The 26,281-nt window shown below is 45.7% G+C and overlaps 2 protein-coding genes and 1 long non-coding RNA gene across 12 annotated transcripts in view; 2 read left to right on the top strand and 1 right to left on the bottom strand.

The window, feature by feature from the left end:
* Nucleotides 1-16,353, top strand: part of CECR2 (CECR2 histone acetyl-lysine reader) — a 104,399-nt gene extending 88,046 nt beyond the window's left edge. For 3 of the 6 annotated variants that reach the window (XM_084766080.1, XM_084766077.1, XM_084766082.1), the window contains 9 exons: nt 129-166; nt 255-346; nt 1,097-1,223; nt 3,342-3,733; nt 5,218-5,343; nt 5,519-6,338; nt 9,683-11,093; nt 13,989-14,100; nt 15,030-16,353. In XM_084766080.1, the coding sequence (XP_084622206.1) occupies nt 129-166; nt 255-346; nt 1,097-1,223; nt 3,342-3,733; nt 5,218-5,343; nt 5,519-6,338; nt 9,683-11,093; nt 13,989-14,100; nt 15,030-15,035 (3,124 nt within the window). In that variant the 3' untranslated portion in view covers nt 15,036-16,353. The remainder of the gene's footprint in view (nt 1-128; nt 167-254; nt 347-1,096; nt 1,224-3,341; nt 3,734-5,217; nt 5,344-5,518; nt 6,339-9,682; nt 11,094-13,988; nt 14,101-15,029) is intronic. The other 3 variants (XM_084766081.1, XM_084766078.1, XM_084766079.1) reach the window with 2 other exon arrangements.
* LOC311588465 lies at nt 15,510-24,935 on the bottom strand. The gene is made up of 2 exons (XR_014776206.1): nt 22,718-24,935; nt 15,510-22,200 (listed from the first exon to the last, which is right to left on the bottom strand). It is a non-coding gene; the product is annotated as an uncharacterized lncRNA (long non-coding RNA).
* SLC25A18 (solute carrier family 25 member 18) overlaps nt 22,166-26,281 on the top strand; it is a 21,591-nt gene continuing 17,475 nt past the window's right edge. Inside the window, exons 1-3 of one of the 5 annotated variants that reach the window (XM_084766131.1) lie at nt 22,168-22,389; nt 24,999-25,139; nt 25,776-25,876. Coding sequence is in view for 1 of the 5 variants with exons in the window: in XM_084766129.1 (XP_084622255.1) it covers nt 25,131-25,139 (9 nt within the window). In the remaining 4 variants the exon portion in view is untranslated. Of the gene's footprint in view, nt 22,390-24,998; nt 25,140-25,775; nt 25,877-25,896; nt 26,180-26,281 lie in introns of those variants that run through there. The other 4 variants (XM_084766129.1, XM_084766133.1, XM_084766130.1 and 1 more) reach the window with 4 other exon arrangements.

Here is a 26,281-nt window from a genome sequence, read left to right as displayed (position 1 = left end):
ACTCTCCTCGTGTTGGTTCCAATGAGTGGTATCAGTGTTGGCATTAAGTAAAGAACACTAATCATTCTGTGTTTGAATCAAAAGGAAAAATGGTCACTGTTAACTAATACATGTTTTCTGGTTCACAGCTTTGAACTGGATGATGATTTCACTGCCATGTATAAAGGTTCGTTTCCATTCTCAACTGTGGAATTTCTGATGAGCATCTTTCCATAGGGATGTGTCATTGTTTTATGTTTCCCTTTGGCTTTCAGTTCTAGATGTGGTGAAGGCTCACAAGGACTCGTGGCCTTTCTTGGAACCTGTGGATGAGTCTTATGCTCCCAACTATTACCAGATTATTAAGGTAACTTTGAAATTGTACTTACGCATCTGTGTCCTGCTTGGGGTTTGTGTTGTCATTTTTCCGTCAGAGTGTCCAAGTGCCATAGTAACAGGCAGCTTTGTGGTGGTAGGAGCTTGTTCACATCTTGGTGGCCAACCAGACCTCAGGGCTTGAACTGGTGCAGGGTACCACCCCACAGTGACTCCCTCCCTCCAACTAGGCCCAACCCCTTCAAGGTTCCACAGCCTCACAAAGCCGAGGTGCTGCCTGGGAGACCAGGGGTCTGTGCGCTCAGTTCACATTCAGACTGTAACAAGTGTCTGGTTTTTGTCTTGCCTTTCTGCCTTCCTTAAAATCAGGGCTACTGGTCAGATGTACAGGACACACACATATACAACTGTTTAGTTTTGAGACAGGACACACCATGTCTTCTTAACTGATCTGGAACTCATTATGTAGACCAGACTGGCCTCAAACTTACTCTTCTGCCTGCCTCTGCCCCTGAGTGGTGGGGTTAAAAGTGTGTGCCAATACCCTGAGCTGTACAAGGCTCTTGAAAAGTTAAAATGCAAAGATTCCTCTTCCTTATAGAAACTGATAGCATGCAGCCAATTGATTTTGGCTTATGTTAAGACTAGGCTTTATTCTGTTATAAAATTGGCCTGGAACTCACTGTGTAGCACAGGCTGTCCTCCTGAGTCCCAGCGCTGGGCTCAAAGCTACTGGGCCACTTACAGCATGTTCTAATTACAGTTATGTGTTCTATTTTAGATCCCCATGGATATTTCAAGCATGGAGAAGAAATTAAATGGGGGTTTATATTGTACAAAGGAGGAATTTGTAAATGACATGAAGACCATGTTCAGAAATTGTCGGAAATACAATGGGGACAGTAGTGGTAGGTGGTGAGGGCCTGTTTGCTGGATGTGTGTCTTCTGTGCTGTTACAGTGGAAATGAAATGCTCTTTAGACATGTGTGTCTTATCCTTCAGACTTTACTATTGTTTTCTGTTTTGATAGGGAGTCTCTAGCCCAAGCTTACCTTGTGTGTATGAGTGTTTTAATATGCACCCCATGTGTGACTGGTACCCACAGAGGTCAAAACAGGGTGTTGCATCATCTAGAACTAGACTTAAGAATGATTGTGAGCCACCATGTGGGTGCTGGGAACCAGACCCAGGTCATTTGTGAGAGAAACAAGTGGTTCTAACCTACTTTGAACTTTTGTCTTGCCATGTGTTGGAATCTCAGGTATGCCACTGTGATAGTTTCATATTTTGCCTTAGGACTACAAATGGAATGTATATCAACAGCCATGGGATTTATCACTTCAACTTCTTTCTTCTTCTTCCTTCCTTTCTTTTTTGGTTTTTCAAAACCGGGTTTCTCTGTATAGCCTTGGCTGTCCTAGACTTGCTTTGTAGACCAGGCTGACCTCAAACTCAGTGACCTGCCTGCCTCTGCCTCCCTGAGAGCTGGGATTACAGGCGTGCGCCACCACACTGGCTTTTCATTTCCCTCCCTGGCTTTTCATTTTCTTCCCTTCCTTCCTTCCTTGATTTATTTCATGTGCATTGAGGTTTGGCCTGCACGTATGTATGTTTGTGTGAGGATGCCAGATCCCCTACAGCTGGAATTACAGACAGTTGATGTGGATACTAGGAATCAAACCTGGGTCCTCTGGAGGAGCAACCAGTGCTCGGAACCACTGATCTCTCCAGCCCCTTGCTACAATTAATTTTTTTCTGCTTTCTTTCTTTTCTTTCTTTCTTTCATTCTTTCTTTCAGATTTATTTATTATTTATTCTGCCCACATGTGTATCTGCATGCCAGAAGAGGGCACCAGATTTCATTATAGATGGTTGTGAGGGCTGGAGAGATGGCTCAGTCATTAAAAGCTAGGCTCACAACCAAAACTGTAAATGGTTGTGAGCCACCATGTGGTTGTTGGGAATTGAACTCATGACCTTTGGAAGAACAGACAGTGCTCTTAACCTCTGAGCCATCTCTCCAGTGCCCCAGCCCCAATCCCATTTCAATTACTTCTTTCTTTCTTTCTTTCTTTCTTTCTTTCTTTCTTTCTTTCTTTCTTTCTTAGATTTCTTTCTTTATTACATATACAGTGTTTTGCCCGCATGTATGCCTGCACACCAGAAGAGGGCACCAGATCTCATTACAAGTGGTTCTGAGCCACCATGTGGTTGCTGGGAATTGAACTCAGTACCTTCGGAAGAGCCATCTCTCCAGCCCCCATTTCAACTTCTTAAACAGTGCCCTAGGAATTCTCATTCAGCCTTCTAGATAAAAAGAGGTCTGGTCTAAAGTTGTCTTTACTACAGACAAGATTGAATCTCCTTAAACTCAGGCTGTCTTGTTTGCATAGGAGATGGAATCTAATGCTTACTGAATGCTCAGCAAGCACTCTACCACTGAGTGACATCCTTGGGTTCTCTTAAATCTTTTTTTTTTTTTTTTTTTTTTTTTTTTGGGAGACAGGGTTTCTCTGTGTATCCTTGGCTGCCCTGGACTCACTTTGTAGACCAGGCTGGCCTCGAACTCACAGCGATCCACCTGCCTCTGCCTCTCAAGTGCTGGGATTAAAGGCGTGCGCCACCACGCCCAGCCTTCTTAAATCATTTTTTAAAATGGCATCATAACTTTCTGAAACTTGGAAATATTCACACATCAAGACGAAAATGCTGCAGCCTAAAAAAAAGCAGATTCAGTTATAGTATTTAGTAGTTTCAGTAACTTAGCCTAAAAGAATTAAAATTTTACTAATTTGAGATAATGTACTAGAATTACTATTATGTCACAGCCCTACAGCCTTAAGCAGTAGAATAGTTACAGAAACCAAATCTTCATGTTGTGCCTATAGCTTTGCAGTGTAATATTCTCCAGAGATAAATTCAACTCAAGAGTTTAGTCCAGTATATTTCCTTATTATTTTCAATAATTTTCTTTTGTGTCTAGTAAAGCATGTACCTGGAGGTCATTCCTCTTGTCTTTCTTCTAGAATATACCAAGATGTCTGACAATTTAGAGCGATGTTTTCATCGAGCCATGACGAAACATTTTCCTGGTGAAGATGGAGACACAGATGAAGAATTTTGGATCAGAGAGGATGAAAAAAGGGAAAAAAGAAGGAATCGGGCTGGTCGAAGTAGTGGAAGCCATGTTTGGACTCGCTCTAAAGACTCAGAGGGACCCAGCAGGAAGCAGCCCCCAGTGGAGAATGGAGGAAAATCACTGCCCCCTGCTCGCTGCCGAGCTGCCTCCTCAGGCCATGGTCACAGTAGCAGCTCTGTACAGCTCCCTCCAGAGGTGGGCACATCAAATACCCAAGGCTTTTCCCGCACCTTGCACTGTGGTAGGGTGCCTGACCAGGCACCCTCTTTAAACCAGATGGTAAGAAAAGGCTCACCTTCTGTTATGTCTCCAAGCCAGTGCACTTATAGGGATCTAAGGGCTAGTAACGTGTAGTCTTTAGATAACCATAGATCGGTGGCTCTCAACCTTCCTGATGCTGTGGCCCATTAATACAGCTCCTCACGTTGTAGTAACCCCAGCCATAAATGTATTTTTTTTGCTACATTATAACTGTAATTTTGCTTTTACGAATCATAATGTAAATGTCTGATATATGCACATGGTCTTAGGCAACCCCCCCCCCCCATGGTATTACAACCTATAAGTTGAGAACCAATGCCAAAGATGGTTTATTTTGGTTTTGGTTTTGGAGACAGAATCTTATCTAACACAATATGATCTCAGACTTCCTATGTAGTGGACACTGAGGCTGGCCTTGACCTCCTGGTCCCCTTGTCCCTGCCTCACAAATGAGATGGTTTTTCTCACATACACCATAGCCCTGTGGGTATCCCCTTTTCACTTAGATTCTCTTTTACCTTAGTCCGTTGAGTCATGTGTTCTCAAAGAGGGCAAAACTTAGGAGTAGAAAGGCCTGGTGCTAGGGTTCTTACCAGTATTCCTGGCTACTTTGCAAGCTGGATTTTTAGGATCACTTGAATCTAGATGGCTTGAGACCATCCTTGGGCCACAGAGTGAGAACTCCATCTCAAAAAGCAACACAGAAGAAATAAAGAACAGAAGTATAGTATATAAGCTACATATTACGTCTCTGAAGCATTGACATTGCATTATGAGTATCTGGGGATTGTAGCTCGGTTGGTAGAGTACTTACCTAGCACGCATGACACCACGTGTTTGACCCCTAGCACAGTGTAGTAGTGGGTATGGTGCCTACCTGTGATGTCAGCACTTAAAAGACCAATACAGGCCAGATGGTGGCACACATGTTTAATGCCAGGACTTGGGAGGTAGAAGCAGGCAGATCTCTGTGAGTTTGAGGCCAGCCTGGTCTACAAAGTGAGGCCTAGACAACCAAGACTATTAACACAGAGAAACCCTGTCTCAAAAAACAGAGAGAAAGAGAGAGACAGGCAGGAGGACCAGTTCAGGTTATCTTCAACTACATAGCAAGTTTGAGGCCAGCTTGACTTCATGAGACCCTACCTTTAAAATGTATAAACAAACAAACAAAGAATTAATTATGGGATGTACTTAGATCGAAAATGTCTAAAATGGCTTTCTTTGTTGTGGGGAAGGTGATTTTTTTGTTTTGTTTTGTTTTCTGGTTGTTGTTGGGTTTTTTTATTTTTTTAAAGATGAGAGGGAGTCTTTTTTCTTTTTCTTCTCTTTTCTTTTCTTTTCTTTTTCCTTTTCTTCTTTTTCCTAGAAGAGAAGCTGCTTTGTGACAGGTGGCATTGATATTTCTAGCCGTGGGGGCACATTAATAGCAATCCATAGGAATGCCTTGCTCTCTCTAACTCTTTCCTCACACTGCTCTCTGCTTTACTCATTGCCTTCAGAGGCCAGCAGCACCAGGAACGTTTGGCTCTCTTCAAGGATCAGATCCCACCAACTTATATGGCTCCTCTCGAGTCCCAGAGGTGCCCCCAGGAGAGCCCTTGCAGCACCCACCCTTTGCTCTACAGGTGAGTAAGCAGTCTGCAAAAACAGCTGGGAAGGCTCTGCAGCAGGTTTGAGCAGTAGTCTCTCCCTGCATTACATCTAATTCAGCCTCTTCTCTCCCATGAAGTGAAGTATCCTTCAAGGCCTGTCTTGCTTTATGAATGTGACTAATTCTGCTCCTACCTTTTCTATTGCCAGGCCCCAGTTGGAATTAGTAACCACCAAGGACCCCGGCTCAGTGCTCCTGAAGAGAAGATGTGTGGGGGGCTAACACACCTTTCCAATATGGGATCACATCCCCCCTCCTTGCAGCTTGGACAGATGAATTGTCCTAGTCAGGATGGGAGCCTGTATCCACCTGCTCCATTCCAGGCAGGATTTATTCCTTCTAGGCATGGTGGGACTCCAGCCCGACCCCCAGACTTTCCTGAAAACTCGGAAATTTCTCCTGGTCACATTTATCCTTCATACAAGTATCTGAATCGAGCACACCCTGCAGTCTGGAATGGGAGCCATGGTACTGCAGACCCTGGACGTCTGGGACCAGGACCCTCTCACCACCCTCAGACCCTTGGTCACATGATGGATGGTCGAGTGATGAGACCACCTATCCCACCTAACCAGTGGACTAAACAATCAGGCTTTCTACCTCATGGAGTTCCTTCCTCGGGGTATATGCAGCCGCCCTGTAAGTCTACTGGACATCGGTTGCAGCCACCTCCAGCTCCAGCACCAAGTCCTCTGTTCGGAGGACCCTCCCAGGCCCTCCGGGGGGTACAAGGAGGGGAATCCATGATGGACAGCCCTGAAATGATTGCCATGCAGCAGCTGTCCTCCCGAGTCTGTCCCCCAGGTGTGCCTTACCACCCCCGCCAGCCCACTCCTCCCCAGTTACCTGGTCCCTTTCCACAGGTAGCTCATTCAGCATCAGTATGTGTGTCAGCCCCCAAGCCTGCGTTGGACAACCCTGGGAGCACACAAGAGATCAGTGAAACACAAGAGCCTGAGAATGACCGAGGTAGCCTACAATGTCTTTATATTTTTTCCCCTGACTTTTGTGTATCAGTTCATGAGTAATCTTTTCATATAAAATATGAAGACATGAGGTAGCCTACAATGTCTTTATATTTTTTCCCCTGACTTTTGTGTGTCAGTTCATGAGTAATCTTTTCATATAAAATATGAAGACATAGGCTGGAGAGATGGCTCAGCGGTTAAGATCTCTGGCTGCTCTTCCAGAGATCCTGATTTCAATTCCCAGCAACCACATGGTGCCTCACAACCCTTTATACTGGTATCTGATGCCCTCTTCTGGCCTGCAGGTGTACATGCAAGCAGAACACTCACATACATAAAATAAATAATCTTTTTTTTTTTAATGAATACACAAAGTGGTATCAAGCCTCTCCCATAAACTACTCAAGTTTGGGGTAGTTGAAACTCTTTTAAGTATAGAGGTATCAATAGCATAATTAATGAGTATACAGGCAAAAGGCATCTGAGACACTCTTAGGATCTTTAAATTCTTGTTTGTTTGTTTGTTTGTTTGAGACAGGATCTCTCTTGCTCTGACTGTCTTGGAACTTTGTAAAACAGACTCTGGCATCAAACAGAGACACACACCCCCACCCCACCCCCCCACCCCGCCTCTGCTTCTCAATGCTGGGATTAAAGGTGTGCACCACCATGTCCAGCCTCATTTTGAAACCTTTTTATATAAACACATTTAATTAGAGTATGCCTTTGTGCAAGCTATTACCAGTATCTTTGGGGGTTTTTTTGTTTTTGTTTTTGTTTTGTTTTGCTTTGTTTGTCTTTAATTGGGGTGTGAGGGATAGTTTAAAAACCAGAGCCAAGCAGCCTAGCTTTAACATCTCAGCTGCTGCCCCAAGGAAGAGATTGAAGTAGAGAAGGAAACAGACAAATAGTTACAAGTGGCAATACTTAGAGGACAGAGGCTTTGGAGAAAGACTAAGGAAGCCCTAAATATTGAACACAGAAGTATTAAGAAAAGCTTATGCCGGCCATGATGGCGCATACCTTTAATCCCAGCACTCGGGAGCCAGAGGCAGGGGGATCGCTGTGAGTTCAAGGCCAGCCTGGTCTACAAAGCTAGTCCAGGACAGAGAAGCCCTGTCTCAGAAAAGAAAAGCTTCCTTAGCAAAGAGACAAGCTGGCAGTGATTGCACGTGCCTTTAATTCTGGCATGTGGGAGACAGGTGGATCTCTACAAAGTGAGTTCCACAAAGCTTGGGCTGTTATACAAAAAACCCCTGTCTTTCTGATTTTCTGAGACAAGGTTTCTCTGTGTAGCCTTCGCTGTTCTGGACTCGCTTTATATACCAGGCTGGCCTGGAACTCAGAGATCCTCCTGCCTCTGCCTCCCAAGTGCTGGGATCACAGGCATGCACCACTGCGCCTGCCTGAGAAACTCTGTCTTGGAATGCGGTAGGGGTTAGATAAAGAAAAGAGACATTAAACTTTTCTGAGTCTGGCAGACTTACATCCCTGCATGGCTATTGTCCCTAAGCCCCTGCCCAGCATCTTGTGTGCAGTTGAGAAATCTAGGGCTGTGATTGCTGTTAGCTAATGAGAAAATGGTAGCGCTGAGTTTGAGCCTATAAAGGTAGACCAACATCATGTTCTTTGTGTATTTTATGTGTACATTGTGAGCCTTTGTCACTATGTGCTCGTGTATGTGCAGATGCCTGTAAAAGCCAAAGGAGGGCATCAGGTTACTTGGAGCAGAAATTACAGGTGGTTGATTGAGAGCTGCCATCTGGGTGCTAGGAACTGAATCCAGGTCCTCTGCAAAATTAGTAATTGCTTTTAACCCTGAACTAACTTTCCAGCCTCAGCATTATATTCTTAATTGTTTAATTGCTGATCTTGAAAATTATCACTATGAAATGTTTTCAGTGTCTTAATTATTTCCACCTGCCTTGAATACATATCAGTGAAAAAACAATGAATTCTTATAAAGGTTGAAAGTTTCTCAGTAATGCTGTTTAAAGGCCATAAAGATACGCCAGGTGGATGGATCTCTGAGTTTGAGGCCAGCCTGGTCTACAAGGGGAGTCCAAGACAGCCAAGGCTCTGTCTTGAGGAAGGAAAAAAAAAAGGCTATTTTAAAAAATGAATCCTGGGCTGGAGAGATGGCTCAGAGGTTAAGACCACACTGCCTGCTCTTCCAAAGGTCCTGAGTTCAATTCCCAGCAGCCACATGATGGCTCACAACTGTCTATGAGATCTTGTCCCCTCTTCTGGCATGCAGGCTTAAATTCAGGCAGAACACTGTATCCTTAATAAATAATAAATCTTAAAAACAAACAAAAAAGAATCCTAAGCCGTGGTGGTGGTGCATGCCTTTAATCCCATCACTTAGGCAGACACAGCTGGATCTCTGTGAGTTCAAGGCCAGCCTGGTCTACAATGTGCGTCTAGGACAGCCAAGCCTACACAGAGAACCCCTCTCTTAAAAAACAAAAATAAAAATCCTTTCGGGCTGAAGAGTTGTTACGAGCACTGTCTGCTCTTCCAAAGGACCCAGGTTCAATTCCCAGCGCCCACAAGGCATCTCACAACTGTCTGTAACTCCAGTTTCAAGGGATCTGACATGCTCACCAATGCACATAAAATTAAATTTTTATTTATTATTTTATTTATTTTTGGTTTTTTGTGTGGGGGGAGCAGAGTTTTGAGAGTTTCACTGTGTAGCCCTGGCTATCCTGGACTCGCTTTGTAGACCAGAATGACCCCGAACTCAGAGATCCACCTTGCCTCTGCCTCTCAAGGGCTGGGATTAATGGCATGCACCACCACGTACGGCCTAGATAATTTTCTTTAATGAATCCTTTCTTGCTTACTTGTATGTTCAGTATGTAATTTGTGTTATTTTGTTTAATATTTGGCTGGGGAGTAGAGTCACTTGAGCTTTTATGGAAGGTGATAAAAATTCCACATGAAATTGATACTAAGTCTGTAAGATACTAGATCTTAACTTTGAATTGTCCTCCGCCCCCATGCGAAAAGGACCACATTCTTGTACATATTTCAGATGCCTCTACCTGGGGGTCTGCAGTTGATCTCTTAGCATCTTTCTAGTGTGACTGACAACACGGGAGAGACGCAAACATCTTTTTTGGTAGCTTAGATGTGCAGTGTTCCACCTACAAAAGGGAGTGTGCAGGTCCTAACATTGCATTACCCTTCAGAGTCTGACTGTGTCACAGCATCTAGCTGAGGTTTAAACTGCCAGATGGCATTTCGGCCTTGACCTTGTTCATCTGGCTGCTTTCCATTACATTGCCCCCTGACACTGTTATTTCAACTACCAATTTACTGTTTTGTTCTCCTCCCCAGCAGAGCCTTTGCCTGGCCTTGAAGAGAAAACAAGCATTTGTGCTTCAGAGGGGGTATACCTCAAGCAGCTACCTCACCCAGCACCTCCCCTGCAAGCCAACTGTACCAAGCAAAGCTCACCACAAGAAAGGGAAACAGAGGACCCAGATCTAAAAAGTGATGCTTCAGACACTGCAGACACTTACAAAGCATCAAAGAATAAGAACACCTGGCCTTTGGACAACAGCTACAGCAGCCCAGCTGTGCAAGGCTGTTTGAGAGATCTCTCCATAGTGGCAGACAGGGGGACTCTGCCTGAAAATGGAGTTGTGGGTGAATCAGCATCACCTTGTAGATCAGAGGGGAAGGGCCTTGGTGGCAGTGGTTTAGAAAAGCCACTCTGCCCCAGGGGTAAAACACTGCAGGAAACCATGCCATGTACAGGACAGAATGCAACTACACCTCCTTGCACAGATCCCAGTTCGATAGCAGGCACTGTGAACCAGTTTTCTCCAGTCTACATGCCTGGCCTAGAATACTCTAATTCTGCTACACATTACCATATGAATTCAAGTCTGCAAGGCTTAGGCTCTGTGATGGGAGGAAAGTCCCCAGGATCACAGCCTCAGCCCTTCTCTCCCAGGGGTTTCCAGCCTAATAGTCCCCACCCTGGACTCTTTCCCCGGTACCGCCCCCAACAGGGCATGAGGTATTCCTACCAGCCGTCTTCTCAACCCTCCTACCACCCCTATCAGCGGACTTCTTATTATACATGTCCACAGGGCTTTTCTGACTGGCAGAGATCTCTCCCTTCCCAGAGAAGCCCAAGTGGACCCCCTGGGAGTCAGCCTCCACGCCACGTCTTCTCAGACAAGAATGCCTTGCCTAATCTGCAAGGTTGTGAGACACTGAATGCTGCCTTAACTTCTCCAACTCAAATGGCTACTAAAGTTGTTCCATCTGATGGACAGAATTCTGGCCCAGAGGGAGAAGAGATAGACGAATCTGGGGACAGGCCAGAGAGTCCCAAAGAATTTCTAGATCTGGACAACCATAATGCAGCTACCAAGAGGCAGAGCTCACTGTCAGCCAATGACTATCTTTATGGAGCTCCACCACCACCACCTCTGAATTCAGGAATGACTTTTGGTTCACCTGCTTTCCCACCGCATGGTGTGATGCTGCAGACAGGGTCTCCATACACTCCTCAGCGTCCAGCCAGTCATTTTCAACCCAGGGCATACCCATCCCCTGTAGCTGCCCATCCACCTCCCCATCCGGTGGCCACCCAGCCCAATGGCCTCTCCCCAGATGGCCCTCTCTACCGCTGTCAGGAAGAGGGCTTTGGTCACTTCCCGGCTGCAGTGATGGAGCAGACTGGCACTGGAAGCGGAATAAGAGGCTCTTTTGAGGAAGTGCACAGACCATCAGGGTAAGGTTTCATTAGGTTTCCTTGATGGCTTTAGGAGAAGACCAGAAACATGTGAATTACAGACTTGATGGAGATTAGATCGGAGTTCTGGCTTTGTTGTTTTTTTCCTTTGAAAATGAATAAACATTTGGACTGTTTTTTATTGTAGTGGTAGATAACTAACTCCAGAACTTATATTTTCCATGAATTAGTATTTAAATGATTAGAGGTTTTGTTGCTGCTGCTGCTGTTGTTTTAAAAAATAGAAAAGATTGAGGGGAGGGGGTCGAAACCAGGGCTCACAGTGTAGCCCATGCTGGCCTCAAACTCTCAGGAACCATCCTGCCCTAGCCTCTTAACTACCAGAGCTGAAGGTATGACCCCCATGCCTGGCCTGTTAGGAACGTTAATCTGCACACTTAATAACTACAGTTTGAAATCTGTGGGCAGAGGCTGGTCAGAATTGCTGCCTAGTTGACCTGACACTGACCAAGGTAAAGAGGATCTGCCTTAGGAAGCCTGAATATGCATGGTTAGCGTTTGCTTCTAATCTCTAGTCTAATCCCTGGTGCTCAATAAAAATACAATCTAGCAATGCAACAAATAAAATGTCCTCATGAGAGTTCGTGGTGATGCCTTAGAAACCTGTAAGGAGCTAGTGAAGAAGGTGGCTCACACCTTTAGTCCCATCACTTGAGAGGCACAAGCAGGCAGATCTCTGAGTAGCCTCATCTGCATCTGTACAGCTAGGTCAGGACAACCAGGGCTGTTACACAGAGAAGCCCTGTCTTGAAAAATCAAAAAGGGGAAAAAAACTTACTAGGGGTGGTATATAGCTCAGTATAGAACACTAACGCACATGAGGTGCTTGGTCCTATCCACAGCTCTACCCAAAAGGAGCAGGATGAGGGCAACACATAGTAAAGTGATTTACCTGCTGGCCAATTTAATAACTAACAGGAAAAATCCAAATCAGTAGTATAAAAGATAGTCAGGGCTGAGCGAAGTGGTGCACACCTTTAATCCCAGCATTCAAGAGGCAGGTGGATCGCTGTGAGTACGAGGCCAGCCTGGTCTCAAAGCAAGTCTGAGTCCAGGACAGCCAAGGCTACACAAACAAACCCTGCCTCACAAAAACAGAAAATAAGCCAGGCTGGGAACTCAAACCTATCATCTTAGCACTTAGAAATCTTGAGACAAGATCCAGAGTTCAAGGTCAATCAGGTGTGGTGGCGCACAGCTTTAACCCAGTCAGGTAGAAAGATCTACCTGGTAGAGGTAGAAAGTTAATTTGAGGTCACCCAGGCCTAGAGGTAGAAAGATCAGGTAGAAAGTTAATTTGAGGTCACCCAGGCCTAGGGGATAAGAGCCTGTCTCAAAAAAAAAAAAAAAAGAAAAAAAAATTCAAGGTCCAACTGAACTACATATAACTGTCTTAAAAATACGGTCTAGAGTCAGGTGCAGTGGCACATGCCTTTAATCCCAGCACTTGGGAGAGGTAGGTGGATTGCTGTTAAGTTTGAGGCCAGCCTTGTCTACAAAGTGAGTCCAGGACACTCAGGGCTACACAGAGAAATCCTATCTTGAAAAAACGAAAGAAAAACTAGTAAAGTTATTTCTAACATTAAAAGGCCTAATCATGGGGCTGGAGAGATGGCTCAGTGGTTAAGAGCACTGCCTGCTTTTCCAAAGGACTGGGGTTCAATTCCCAGCACCCACATGACAGCTCACAACTGTCTGTATATCTAAGATCTGACACCCTCACACCAACACACATAAATTAAAATTAAATAAAATATTAAAAACAAAAGCCTAATCAGTATACCATTCAATTTAAGTGCTGGTGTGTGACTTCTGTTGTTGATTTTATCTATGTGAGACAGGATTTTGTTCAGTAGCCCACTCTGACACAGAACTCGACCTTCTTGCCTCTGCCTCCCTAGTATTGGAACCTACATGTGTGAGCCACACTCACTGTCACATTCTACATTTTACCTACTGTTTTTTGGTTTGGGTGTATTGGGGGAGGGGTAGTTTTGTTTGGTTTTGTGTTGAGGGGGTTGTTTTATTTTGTGAAACAGGGACCCTCTGTTATGTAGCTCCGACTGTCCTGGTACTGTTCAGTGTATACCAGGATGGCCTCCAAACTCAAAGATCTGCCTGCCTCTGCCTCTGCCTCTGCCTCCCGAATCCTGGGAGTAAAGGTGTGTGCCACCATGACATGATGTTTTGTTTTTGAAACAGGGTCTTACTGTTCTGGCTGGCCTAGAACTCCATATGTAGACCAGGCTGGCCTCAAATCCAGAGATCCACCAGCCACTGCCTCCCAGGGTGCACTACCACTCTCTGCTTGCTTTCCTGGTTCTGTACATCTCTAGTAACTGCTGTGTTTTGTTGCTTTTCTTTGTCAATGGAGCTTCCGTTGCAGCTCTCAGTTCCTCAGTAGGTAGCACCTGAGCGTCAGGACACTGACCTGCAACAGTCTTGAAGTGCAAGTACCACACCCAGGGAAAAGCATGGTGGTTACTACCTTGCCCTTAAATGCCTTCCGTGTTACTGGAATGCTTTTTCTTCCTGCTCCAGAATCCAGTCAAGGCTTGGATTTATTTTCATTTAGCTGTGGTGCTTGCTTAATCTCTGTGTACAAATCTTCAGTATCTTTGTCTTGTTTCTCAGAGTTCAGGCCAGTTCTCCAAGGAGGGTGTCCCCAATGCTGTGTTTGTTCGTTGGCCTCTGTGGTTAGGCTTTAGTGTGTTTGGTGCTTCACCCCAGGAGGGATTTTATGTCATTTTGTCCCAGTATTGATGCTTCCAAATTTAACTCCTGGCTAATTACAGCACTGTTTTAATTATTAAAATTTCTACTCTCTCAGTAGGTCCTTATTAACTCTTAACTTTCCTTTTCTTCTGGCTGTAGAATGCACATTCATCCAATCCCATCACAGTCCTTATTCCCAAAGACCCCGGCATCTGCAGCATCGCCGGAACAGTTGCCACCACACAAGCCGCCAACACTTCCTCTGGATCAGGTAAGAATTACTAAAAACTAGAGCATTTCCTAACTCTTGAAGTGTAAGGATAACGGCAGAGTGGGCACCTTGGGCCCCAGCTATCTACATGTTGGGATAGTTGCAGACTTTACTAGTTCTATATTTGACCTGAAAACCTGAAGCCCAGAATGCTGCAGAATGTGACTTTTATTGTTATGTCTAGGTTTTTAAAGTTTTGGATTAGCCGGTCAGTGGTGCGTGCCTTTAATCCCAGCACTGGAGAGCCAGAAGCAGAGGGACCTCCAGAGTGAGTTATAGACGGTTGTGAGCTACCATGTGAGTGCTGGGAATTGAAACCCTGGTGCTCTGGAAGAGCAACCAGTGCTCTTATCGGCTAACCATCTCTCCAGGCCCAAAGAGACCTTATCTTAGAAGAAAAATTTAGGGCCTCGGTGTTAGAATAAAGAATATTCAACCTGTATCTGACCTCATTTTTCTGAAAATAGGAGCTGAAGAGTTTTGTTTTGTACCTGGGATTTTATGACCCTGGGGAATCCACCCAGGGGGACCCTGAATCCTAGCTGAGCACTCTGAATAATTCTTGGGGGTGGGGGCATTATTTTGGTTGGTAGTTGGTTTTTGTTTGTTTTTTAGGAGGATCTCATGTGGCCTAAGCCACCTTAAATTTACTATGTGACTTTAAACTTGTGGTCCTTTTGCCTCCATCTCCCAAGTGTTAGGTTTGTAAATGTGCACAACTACGCTGGGTATTTTTCATTTCTTTCTTTCTAACTGCTAAGCACTGTGGCCAGGATCCAAACTGTTGATTCAGAACTCAGACTAGCCTCTAGGAGGAAACTAGTAGTATAGACAAAGCTGAGTATGTTTTTTTGACATACTCAATTAAACCCTAACCTGAACTCATTGTTAGGTAATTGATGTAATTTAAAATTTTTTGTTCCTTTCAGAGCTAGTCCAAGGAGGAAATAAGCCCCAAGGAAATGGACAGCTGCACGTGAAGACAGGCAGGCAGGCAGGCCTTGAGGAATTGGCAGGAATGCTGTTGTACATCGCTGTTCTGTCATCCTGTCCCACCTCTTCGCTGTGAATCAAGCCATCCTCAGCTGAACTGACAGGGCCTGTGGCTGGGATCACATACTTAAAAAGAGCAAGTGTACCTGGAGTTCTTGCCAGCTTCTCCAAACCCCAAGACTCTTGTTCAGGGAAAAATCGCTCTAAACTTGGGTGGAGGGTACGTGTGAGGCTGGAATGGTGCTTTTAACGGTTCATGAGCAGCTAATCTCAGGTATATGTTTGGGGAGGGACTACTTGTAGTATTAATGTTTTTGGAGCTGGGTCCAGTTTACAGAGGTTTCATGTTGCCTTTTTTCTTTTATATTGTGGTGAATGTATTGTATATAGAGTGGGACAGTCAGGCGGCACCCGGGGGAGCTGGGCATCCTTCCCAGCTGAGGCAGGCACACAGTGCTGGACTAGCTGCCTTTGTACAGTCAGGTCACACTGAACATTTCTGGAACTTGGAAAAGACCCAGAGGTTTCAGTATGTGTATGTCACGGACTTGTTTTCCTAGTAGCCTCCTTTCCAGCCAGCCTCAGAGACTGCTGTCCTCCTCAGCGTTCACTTCTCACTTTGTTGGAAAGTGCTGTCATGTGGTCAGAGGACAGGCTGCTCTCACTCTGGTGGCCCAAGTTCTGGACTTGGGAAAGCATGCCCCTTCTTGATTTTTCTGCCAGCTCTATCACATAGTTGTAAACCAGGAATTTGGGCTCGCTAGAGTGTTTTACTGATTAGAAAATAAAGTGGCTTCTTCATGGGCCTGTTAGGCCTGTGATCTAGAAGGCATCATGCAGCGCTTTCTAGCACAAATCACATTGTGTGAAAGTGACTACTCAGGTTTGTTATGTGTGTTAGTCTCAATAAAGAAATTGCACAGGTTTGAATAAGGAAAGTATATCATATAGATTTAAATTTTAATTTAGGGTTATTTCGGTATGTATAGTTTTTATTCAGTTTAAGTGAATTATAGACTCAGTCATGTTGATTTAAAGTAGCTGTCAAGGGCTAGTTCTTGGAAATTATTTGTGTCTATGATAGGAAACAATTTTACAGTATTACGTTACTATGGATTTAGAAGTGAATTACACTGGATTCGCCCTGCTTTAGTCTTCTGTATTTTATTTTAGCTGAGATGTCACCAAAGTTAGGACCTATGTTTAAATTTTTGAATATCCCACACAGAATAAACCAAGGGAAAGCCCTGGAATTGCAAATCTTTGTGAAAGGATGTCTGCTTTGGGGTAATAGAGGTCTCCATAAAATACTGATCTGCCCTAGATTTTTAGAAGTTTAAGTGTGGGGAGGGGTCAGTAGAAGATTTCCCTCCAGTGCCAGCATCCTCAGGAAGTGCACACTAGTCTGCCAGCTGTGTGAGGAGGGAAGGGAAAGAAGTTGCAAACAGTCCAGGTTGCAGAGACCTGCTCTCATGGTGGGAGTGACTGCTTACTAACCTGCTGGTACTGCTTAGGACCAGACAGTGTCTCCCAGGTACAGCACGCACAAACAAGAAGTTTCCTTTCCTTTTAATTGGTGTTTCCAAGTCAGCTGAATCAGAAGCCTGGCACCTCTGCAGTTGGGCTGTAAAAGCCAGCTTGCTTGGCTCCTGCAGTTTCCGTTTCTGCCATTATCAGTGGACGCCTGTGAACTTCTCCAGGAGTGCTGCAACCATCAGTCCCTTAGAAGGTGCTAAACTAGAGGTTACTAAGCTGCCTCCACCTCCCATCTCACCCTTGACTTGCTCCTGAAAACAGTACTGGGGAGCGGAGATTAGTGAGTTCCTTTATTCCTTCTTGGCTTATGGAGGAAATTAACTAGGACATTGGACCGCTGTATTAACGTTCTGACGCCATAAGAAGAGCCTGTTGTGTCCTGTGTGGGAATTTGATGGTGCTTAGTGCACACAGGACCTAGTACTTGCTCCCCTGGTCTGGCCCCAACTCTTATTGGTCTTTGAAATGCTAGGTTTCCTGGAACAGCCAGAACACAGCTTCTGCGAGCCCCTCACCTACTCAGACGCAGACAAGACCTCTTATTTTTACTTTCCAGCACTTCTCATCAAAGTGTCTTACACAGATGCAAATAATTGTGTTTGCAGTCTTCTTCAGTAGGAGAATGGTGGCTATGGGAGATGTGGTAATTAGGAAGTAGTGTGTAAGGATGTCGTAAAAGTCACTCTTGGGCTAGGACCTGTATCCATTGGTCACTGTGACCTTTACAGTATGCTGACTCTGGTCCCCAGGAGGACGTAGCTGTGCATAATTGGAAGCACTCTTTGATTTAGTGTTAGACTTAGTCAAACTTAGTCACAATTTAGAATCCTTAACGGCCTAAAACAAAATAAAAGATTCAGAAAGAAAAGTAGAGCCTTTTAGAAGGCTTATGGATAAGTGTCTTTGTCCCCCAACTTTAGCCCCACTGTGAAATCATTTTCTATTGCTCACCTTAGAAGAATGTGAATAGGACAGAATATGCAGGATTCTTGTTCATGTAACTTTCCATCCTTTCTCTTCAAAATAAATGGACAGCCACTCTGCCTCTGAGCCGGTGAACTGCTCCTCCGTTCACACTGAGCCTAGGCCCCAAGCCAGCTGCTCTCAAAGGGTAAACCTCATGCTAGTCCTGTAGTAAGCTGTCTATGGGAAACTTTAAGACCCATGGTCTCTGCCCCTCAGCTCAAACAGATTGCTCAACTGCTCTATCCTTCTCTTGACTAGCCATTGGTGTTTTGGTTTTGGGTTTTAAAGACAAGGTTTCTCTGCATAGCCTTGTCTGTCCTGGACTTGCTTTGTGGACCAGGCTGGCCTCAAACTCACAGAGATCCACCTGCCTCTGTCTCCCAAGTGCTTCGATTACAGGAATGCAGCACCACACCTGGCAACCATTTGGTGTTATTCTTCAATAGCATTTGTTTGCTGTATGGTTGTTATTTATGTTGACTTCTACTAGAATCAAAAGGTACACATGTTTAACATAGTCTTTGGTGCACAGATGTCCCAGTGTGGTTCTCACCAGGTTTGCCACCAAGACTTCAAGTCATACCACTTGGTCAGACTTTTTCTTCTAGTGAATGTTCAGATAGATCTATGAATGATAAATTGCTCTTAAGACCTAACTGGGGGGCTGGGATGTAGGTCTGGGGTAGAGTACAGGGCCCTGTGTTCAATCCCCAGAACTACAAAATAAAAAGACCAAAGGCTGGTCTGGTGGTGTGGATCTGTAACCCCAGCTCTGGAAAGTCTGGGGCTGGAGGGTCACAAGTTAAACCTTGCCTAAGGGTGAGGGTATAGACTTGGGCAGCATACTTGAGGCCCTACCTTCGATCCCCAGCTCCCACCATCACCCTAAAAATGAAACAAAACAAAAAATTAATTGAAATTCCACAGGAAGGCCTAATCCAGAGACCTAAACCCAAGGTCATGCACCTAAAACCTCAGGTGTTTCAGATAACCTAATCTGGCCTTGTAGCATTCTTCACACTCCTCTCCTTGGCCACGTGCAGAGGCATTTCCCCCATGAATTTACAGCACTGCTTTAGTTCAAATGAGGGCCCAGAATGGCTGTACAGGCCTTTCATTCCAGCAGGCAGAGGCAGATCTCCCTGAGTTGAAGGCCAAAACTTAGAAAGTGAGACCCCACTAAAACAACAAGCAACAAAGTAAAAACCCACGTATGAATGTGACAGATATGATATACTTGCTGGTGAGAAAGCACTGACCTACCTTTTTCTGTTCCAGTGCACTGGACTCTGTAGAGCCTTAGGACCTGATGTAGACCTTCCCTTTGAGAAGACAGGCTGCATCACCAGTCACAGTGAGGCTGAGACAGACAAGCTTTGCCTTGGTGCTAAGCTCTTGATATCTATTAGTCTTGAGTCAAACATACTTTCTAGGTGAGTGTGCCTTTGAGCCTTCTACTAGCTAGGCTTACCTAGCCGCTCTCTCTCCAACCTCTCTCTTACAGTCCAGTGGGACAGCTGTATGGATATTGAGTAAGTTATTGCAATGCTGCCTCCCTCCACCTCACACTATAGTCTCTGCAGCTCCTTCATTTCTCTAGGCAAGCAGTACTTCTCTCATTTGTCTTGTGGACAGCGCCTCGGGGCCCCAACCATGCCCACAGGTCTGCACACAGTATAAGTAAGACTTATTATTCACCTCCTGCTACGAAAATGAATGCTCTATGAACTGTCCTGGCCAGTACTGGAAAGGGGGGAATGATATTTATTTTTATATTGTATATATTTTGTCATGGTCTGCTGGTTCCCTGCTGTTTCACTGAGAGCGACAATTACCTCAATAGTTAGTTTGATAATGTGTATTCAATAATTTTTTGAAAGAACTTTTTAAAAAGCTTTTTTGATCTTTGGAGGTCTGTAGACTTATTTCCATATGAACTGGTTATTTTGTATAAAGTACATTGTTAAATTAGCAAGGCTTTGATGTATGTACCTGGTGTGTGTTCATGTGTCACTTTTATCATCAGGACAGACTCCTATTTCAACAGACGTTTGAGCTAGGCCACCACCTAAAAGCATCTGTCTCTTCATCTCACTTAGATGCCAAGAATCTTCACAGTGGTGCAGTCTACCAAGTGCTTAGATGGTAATAAAACTGTCTGCAGTGTGAACCATGCCGGGGCAAAAGCCATCACCACTAGCCTGTGGTACCCACCTCAGGCCTTTGCCTTCCCCCCAGCACCAGCACCTCGCTGGTGCAGTTGTCCTCTTCCCTGAGGGGATGACTCTGGCATTGGCTGCTCTCCTTGTAGAGCCTTTGGTGGGCACACATCCAAGTTCTGAGTATCCAGAAGAGGGAGCTGCAAGCCCAAGGAAACTTAGGTTACCCCTATTGTTTTGGTTTTGTTTATTTTTCAAGACAGGATTTCTCTGTGCAGCCCTGGACTCGCTTTGTAGACCAGGCTGGCCTCAAACTCACAGAGATAGCCCTGCCTCTGCCTTCCTGAGTGCTGGGATTACAGGTGTGTGCCACCACACCTGTAAGTAGTCCTCATTACATGAACATCCAACCATACCTGTGCCCACCTGCAGGCCCTGGGTCTGAACCCTGAGAGACAGTCAGGAGCTTGAGGCCAGCTAGGATTCTGCAGCGGACCTTGTTCCTCCTTCACCTTCACATGTGTTCTGGGGCTCAACTAAGATTGGGCTTAAAAGGGAAGCATCTGGTGAGCCGTGTATCCAGTCCAAGGCCTCTTCAAAAGAACAACAACAGAAAAAAAAGCCCTGAGAACATTTATTTATAGGAGAAAGGGGCATTTCTTCTATAATGTATGCTATATCACTTTACTTTCTTGTGTGATGTTACAGGCCTATGTAAAATTTCTAAAACAGAGTAACCTCTAGGATGAAAACCATTAGGAAACCCAGGTCTGTATTGTGCTGGTCACACTGTTCTCCCTGGTGGTTTTTTTCTGTACACCTGTAGAGTGGGGTGGACTCTGGCTTCCAGCCCAGCTGCATCACTGGCTTTAACGTGCTGAGAGCTGCTTCCTTGTGTGCACTCTTGTCCCTTAAAAAGGTTGAAATCTGGGCTTCTGACTTACATATTCTCCACCAAATCCTCCATATTACAGAATTCCTTAACAAAGAAATCCAGATTGCTAAGAATTTGGCTGTGGTCCTGGAGGGATGGCTCGGGGTTAGGAGTGCTTGCTGCTCTCCTGGCACCGGCAGGGTAACTCACAGCTGCCTGGAATTCCAGTTCTGACCTCCACCTTGCACGTAATATACAGGCATAACACTCCGTGCGTCAATTAAAACAGATCTTTAGGCGGGCGTGGTGGCACACGCCTGTAATCCCAGCACTTGGGAGCCAGAGGCAGGTGGATCTCTGTGAGTTCAAGGCCAACCTGGCCTACAAACAGAGTTCCAGGACAATCAGGGCTATTACACAAAGAAACCCTGTCTTGAAAAAACCGAAGAAGAAATAAAACTTAATTCTTAGGACCTGATGTTGATCAGTTGATGGTGTCTGTACCATGTGTGAGGCCCCAAGTTCCAACTCCAGATAAAGCCAGGTGTGCATGTGTATTCTTAGCACTACAGAGACAGGTGGGAAGATCAGATGTAGTCTTTTTGTTTACATAACTTCCAGCTTAGGGTACACGAGACCCCCCTCTCAAAGAAAGCATTTATTCTGCATACATTCTGACCAAGCAGGCAGTGCTGAGTCCTGTACACAACGACAACAAAGGTCTCCCGCTAATCAGCTTGGCTTGAAAACTTGCTAGAGCAGTTTTTTTCAGCCTCTTGGGGATTGTGTCTGGGTAACATTTTTGGTCCAGCAGGTAACATGTAGCATCCTGTGCTGTGAGCTTCCTTGTTAAAACTGGAACAGAAACAAAAAGCACAATTAGAAGGTAGTTAGGGAAGAAAAGAAGCTGTAGACTGTGAGCCACTCCCCACTGAAGGGGCATCTCATCAGAGATTGTCGTGTCTCTGGTGTTCCGCTCAGGAAGAACAATGGCACCTTCATTACAAGCCACCCTAACAATCTGGAAAATACCCAGATGGAATCTTCTGGAAGGAGGATGGCCTATGCCCTGTGGTTGTTATGCAAGTGGTGTCTTTAGCAGGAAGGCTGTGGCTCCTGGGTGGCTGAAAATCCAGCTCAGCCAAAGGTGGCTGAGCTCCGAGCACCCATGCTGTAGCAGCCTGTCTGGGCCACCTTCACTGTCCTCACCCCCCACTTCGCTTTGGTAGCTTGGTCTTGCTAATCTGTTGCCCTGGATTCAGTTCCTTGAGCTTTTGAAAGGACATTGTTTGTGTGTTTGTTTCAGTTTTCTTTGTGCTTACAAGGCTCACTCTTCTAGTTTCCTGAGGCAGTTTTAGCAAAAGCTTTCAGTGCAAAATGAACTGTGCAGTGGCAGCCAAGAAGGCAGCTGGGAAATGCCCAGATGGAACTATTGTGTGCTAGAGTCCCTGCCTCTCTGCCTTCATGACACGAATTTTAACTCAGGTGCCTTGGGACCATTTGAGGAGTGGAAAACCACAGCTTACTCCTAGAATCCTGTCAGCTCATTCCTGACTCATAGGACCAGTCACCCTCATCTTGCCAGCGAAAGCTGGGCAGAGTTGTTTGAAGCAGTGAAGCCAGTTCCTCAGGCCGTATCCAGACTTTTCACTATGGGAAGGAGTTAATTCTTTATAGGAAAGCCAAGACAAGTTCCAGCACAGCCTGACCTGGAGCATACCAAAAACTGAGGTGTGGAGTGACTCCTAACCCAAGCTGTCAGTAAGTACAGTTGCCCTTGGCATCCTCAGCGATTGGCTCTGGGGCCTAATATTTGCCCATCTTTCTGTATGTTGTCATCTCTAGGTTTCGTATAAAGCCTATGTAAAAAATTGCTAAACTGTACTGTTGGGCACTAACAATAAGAGAAAATGCCTGTACATGCTCAGCACAGAATCCCTACCCCATGTATTGGGTGCAGTTTGTTGAAACCACTTGATGTCTAGGGCAGACTGACAGGCAGCCTCTGCCCGGCACTGCCTGCTTATTCAGAACACGAAGGAAGAGACTACCTGCCTTTCCCCGGAGTTAAGAATGAGGGAAAACTGGCCTCCTGCAAGGTGCTGAAATGCACAGTGCTTATTAGCCAGTGTTGAAGGTGATGTGTTTTGGTTCCCTCTTAGTAATTGGTACGTTCACTCCATTGGAGAGACCTCAGTGCATAGGCTAGGTATTAACTGTTGTGGTTGTCAGACGGAGACCTGCAGTAAACAAGTGCCTATCAGCCTAGAACTGGGTAAAATGCAGGTTCTAACTCCTTCCTCATTCTGCTTGATCAGCCCCATAAAGCATCCTGGTCCCCTGGTGTGCAGCACAGCTTGCCTGAGTTCTACAGGAAGGGCCTGGCATTAAACTTCAGTTCCTAGACCATTACACCCTTCTGAGCTGAATCTCACCTTCCTGTCTTCTAAAGAATTATGGAATCCAGCTCATGCTGCTATTTAGCAAGGAGTAATGGTACCAGGTGTCCTTCACACCTGGGAAGAAATAGCAAAACTGCACGGATGGCCAGTGGTGGTGCACACCTGTACCCCAGCACTCGGGAGGCAGAGGCAGGCATATCTCAGAGTTCAAGACCAGCCTGGTCTACAAAGCGAGTCCAGCGCCAAGGCTATGCAGAGAAGCCCTGTCTCTCTAAAAACAAAACAAAAAGAAATAGCAAAGCTGAGGTACTCCCTTATTTTTTATTTGTTATTATGTATACAGTACTCTGCCTGTATGTATGCCTGCAGGCCAGAAGAGGGCATCAGATCCCATTATAGATGTCTGTGGGCCACCATGTGGTTGCTAGGAATTGAACTCGGGACCTCTGGAAAAGCAGTCAGTGTGCTCTTAACCTCTGAGCCATCTCTCAAGCCCGAGGCACTCTCTTACTGTCCGCCCTAGTCCAGACCAGCTGGCTTCTGTCTTCCCTCCTTTCCTGGGTCACAGTCCAGTTCAGCTTCCCATTTGTTCTGTACTTCAGGTTTTGAAACAGTAGCCCTGATACATCAGAACTGCCCTGCCAACTGTAGTCCTGTGCTGTCTAGCAGCCTGCATACCTGTGACAACCCATCAGCTGCTGCTGTGATTTAGTCAACAGACGAACAAGCTCCTGCCAGTTTAGGCTGCCTCTTAATGGTTTTCTGGGCTCTACAAAACCTGCCTGTCTGCCTGATAGCCCACCTTAAAGAGATTGGTCTTTATGATGCACTCCAGATTGTAAACCAGCAGAGCAGTGGTTGGAAACCTTGACTGTGTCATCAGGGTATCCTTGTATCATCAGACTGGTTCACTGGGCCTGAGGAGATGGAATATACTGCCTTCTAGCTGGCTGGAATCTTAAGGACCATTCTGGAAGCAAGCAGACCTTGACCATGCCTGGAAAGTTGTTTTAAAAGAGTGGTAGCGCACACCTTTAAACCCTGCACTCAGGAGGCAGAGGCAGGCGGTTGGCTGTGAGTTTGAGGCCAGCCTGATATACAAAGCAAGTTCAGGATTTCCAGGGCTACACAGAGAAGCCCTGTCTCGAAAAACCAAAAAGTTAATGTGCTTTTCCAGATCCATCATCCTTCTTTATTCTTTCCTTCCTTTTTTTTGGAGGGGGGGTCAAGACAGGATTTCTCTGTGTAGCTTTGCCTGTTCTGGACTTGATCTGTAGACCAGGCTAGCCTTGAACTCAGAGTTCTGCCTGCCTCTGCCTCCCAAGTTCTGGCATTACAGGCATATGCCCCACCCTTCTTTCTACCTTTAACTGCTACAAACCAGAGCTGAAGTTCCCTTCTGTTCTGGCTTTCAGCTCCTATGGTTCCTTCCTAGCCTATGATGTCATACCAGCTTCTTTTTATTTGATGATTTGAGATAAGAGTCTCATAAAGCCCATGGGGGTCTAGAATGTGCTTGCTAGCCAAATACACTCTTGAACTTCTGTTCTTTCTGCCTCTACATCTGGATTGCCGCTTACCCGCTAGGGATTGGTTGGACTTAATGCATCCTAGGCAAGACCAACTAAACTACATCCCATCCCTGCTTATTTTGTTTTGAAGCTTTGGGTTTTGGTTTTGAGACGGGGTCACTCTATAGTAAGAGCTGGCCTCGAATTTATAATTTATGTAATCCCAGGATTTGAAGGTTGAGATTTCAGGTCCTAGGATTGGAGGTGAAAATCACTAATACTCAATATTCACCTATTCTCTCTCTCTCTCTCTCTCTCTCTCTCTCTCTCTCTCTCTCTCTCTCTCTCTCCCCCTCTCTCCCCTCTTCCCCCCCCCCATTGCCCCCTTCCTCTCCCCCTCTCATGTATATGAATATTTTGACGTTGTATGTGTCGTGTCCTTACCTGGTTCCCACAGAGGTCAGAGAGGGCTTTGAATTCCCTGAAATGGAAGTTAGAGATGCTTGCAAACTGCCATGTGGGTGCTAGGAACTGAGTTCCAGTTCTTTGCAAGAGCAACAGTAACATTTACCTGCAATTACAAAAGTTCATGAGACTGGTAAGCGCTTACCCCGCATGGCATGTACATACAGAACATGCAGTTTCCATCTACGCAGCTGCAAAAGGAATCATTAGGTAGGCATAGTGCATGCCTGTCATCCCAGCACTCTCAAGGTTGAGGTGCAGGGAGTGTGAGGGGTTTTGTTTATTTGATGGTGACTTTTTTGTTTTGGGGTTTGGTTTTCTGTTTTTCGAAGGGTTTCTCTGTGTAGCCTTGGCTGTCCTGAACTCACTCTGTAGACCAGGCTGGCCTCAAACTCACAGAGATCTACAGGATTGTGAGTTTGAGACCAGCTTGGTCTACATAGTGGGTTTCCAAGCCAGCCAGGCTACACATTGAAACCCTATCTCAGAAAGCAAAAAGCGCATGCAACCAGGAAGCATATGTGAGCAATCACAGCACATGTAGAATGAATGACCCTTACAGGTGCTGTTACGTTCAGGCCAACAGCCAGAGCGCTGACCTAGCTCCCGTGCTGACCTAGCTCCCGTGCTGACCCCTTCCTCACACTTGCCGCCTGCCCAGTGTATTCAGCTCGCTGACAAGGCAGTTGAGTATTCACAGAAACGGCTGCTTAAGACTTGCAGAAGTGTAGGCATTGTGGTGATTACTACTTGCCCATCTTCCTGACAGCTGAATGATGGGGAGTCCCCATTCACACAGTTACCCTGCCCTGCAGCTGCCTTCATCAATTGGCTTTTCAGCTGTGTTTCCAGCACTCTACTAGCAACCAGGTAAGGGGGGAGCTCTGGCCAGGTGTGTGGCCTCTGTGGAGTGTGATCCAGACCTAGACTGTCAAGTGCAATGTAGTGAGGCTAGGACTGCAGGGAACGAGGGCTTCATGACTGCCTGTTTGGCACTGCTGCCTACTGAGAGCTGCAGCAGGGACGAGGAGGGAGGGACTACACTCTGATAAGCCCCAAGGACAAAGCTCCTGGAGACAGCTTTGTTAGCCAGCTCTGCCCACAATTCACTGGAAACACAGCCTCTGTCCTCTACTCCAGAGGCGGCAGAACGAAGGTCCTTCCCGGAAGGAGGTAAGATTTGTCTGTACATGTTGGTAGGGAGAGATGGCAAGGAAGCCTGGGGACAGGGCTTTCCATGGTATCCACTGAAAGCAGGGGAAAGAGGACGTCTCC

Source organism: Acomys minous, assembly GCF_964271855.1.
Source record: "Acomys minous genome assembly, chromosome: 17".
In the NCBI taxonomy this organism is placed as follows: domain Eukaryota; kingdom Metazoa; phylum Chordata; class Mammalia; order Rodentia; family Muridae; genus Acomys; species Acomys minous.
This window is presented reverse-complemented; position numbering and strand designations above follow the sequence as displayed.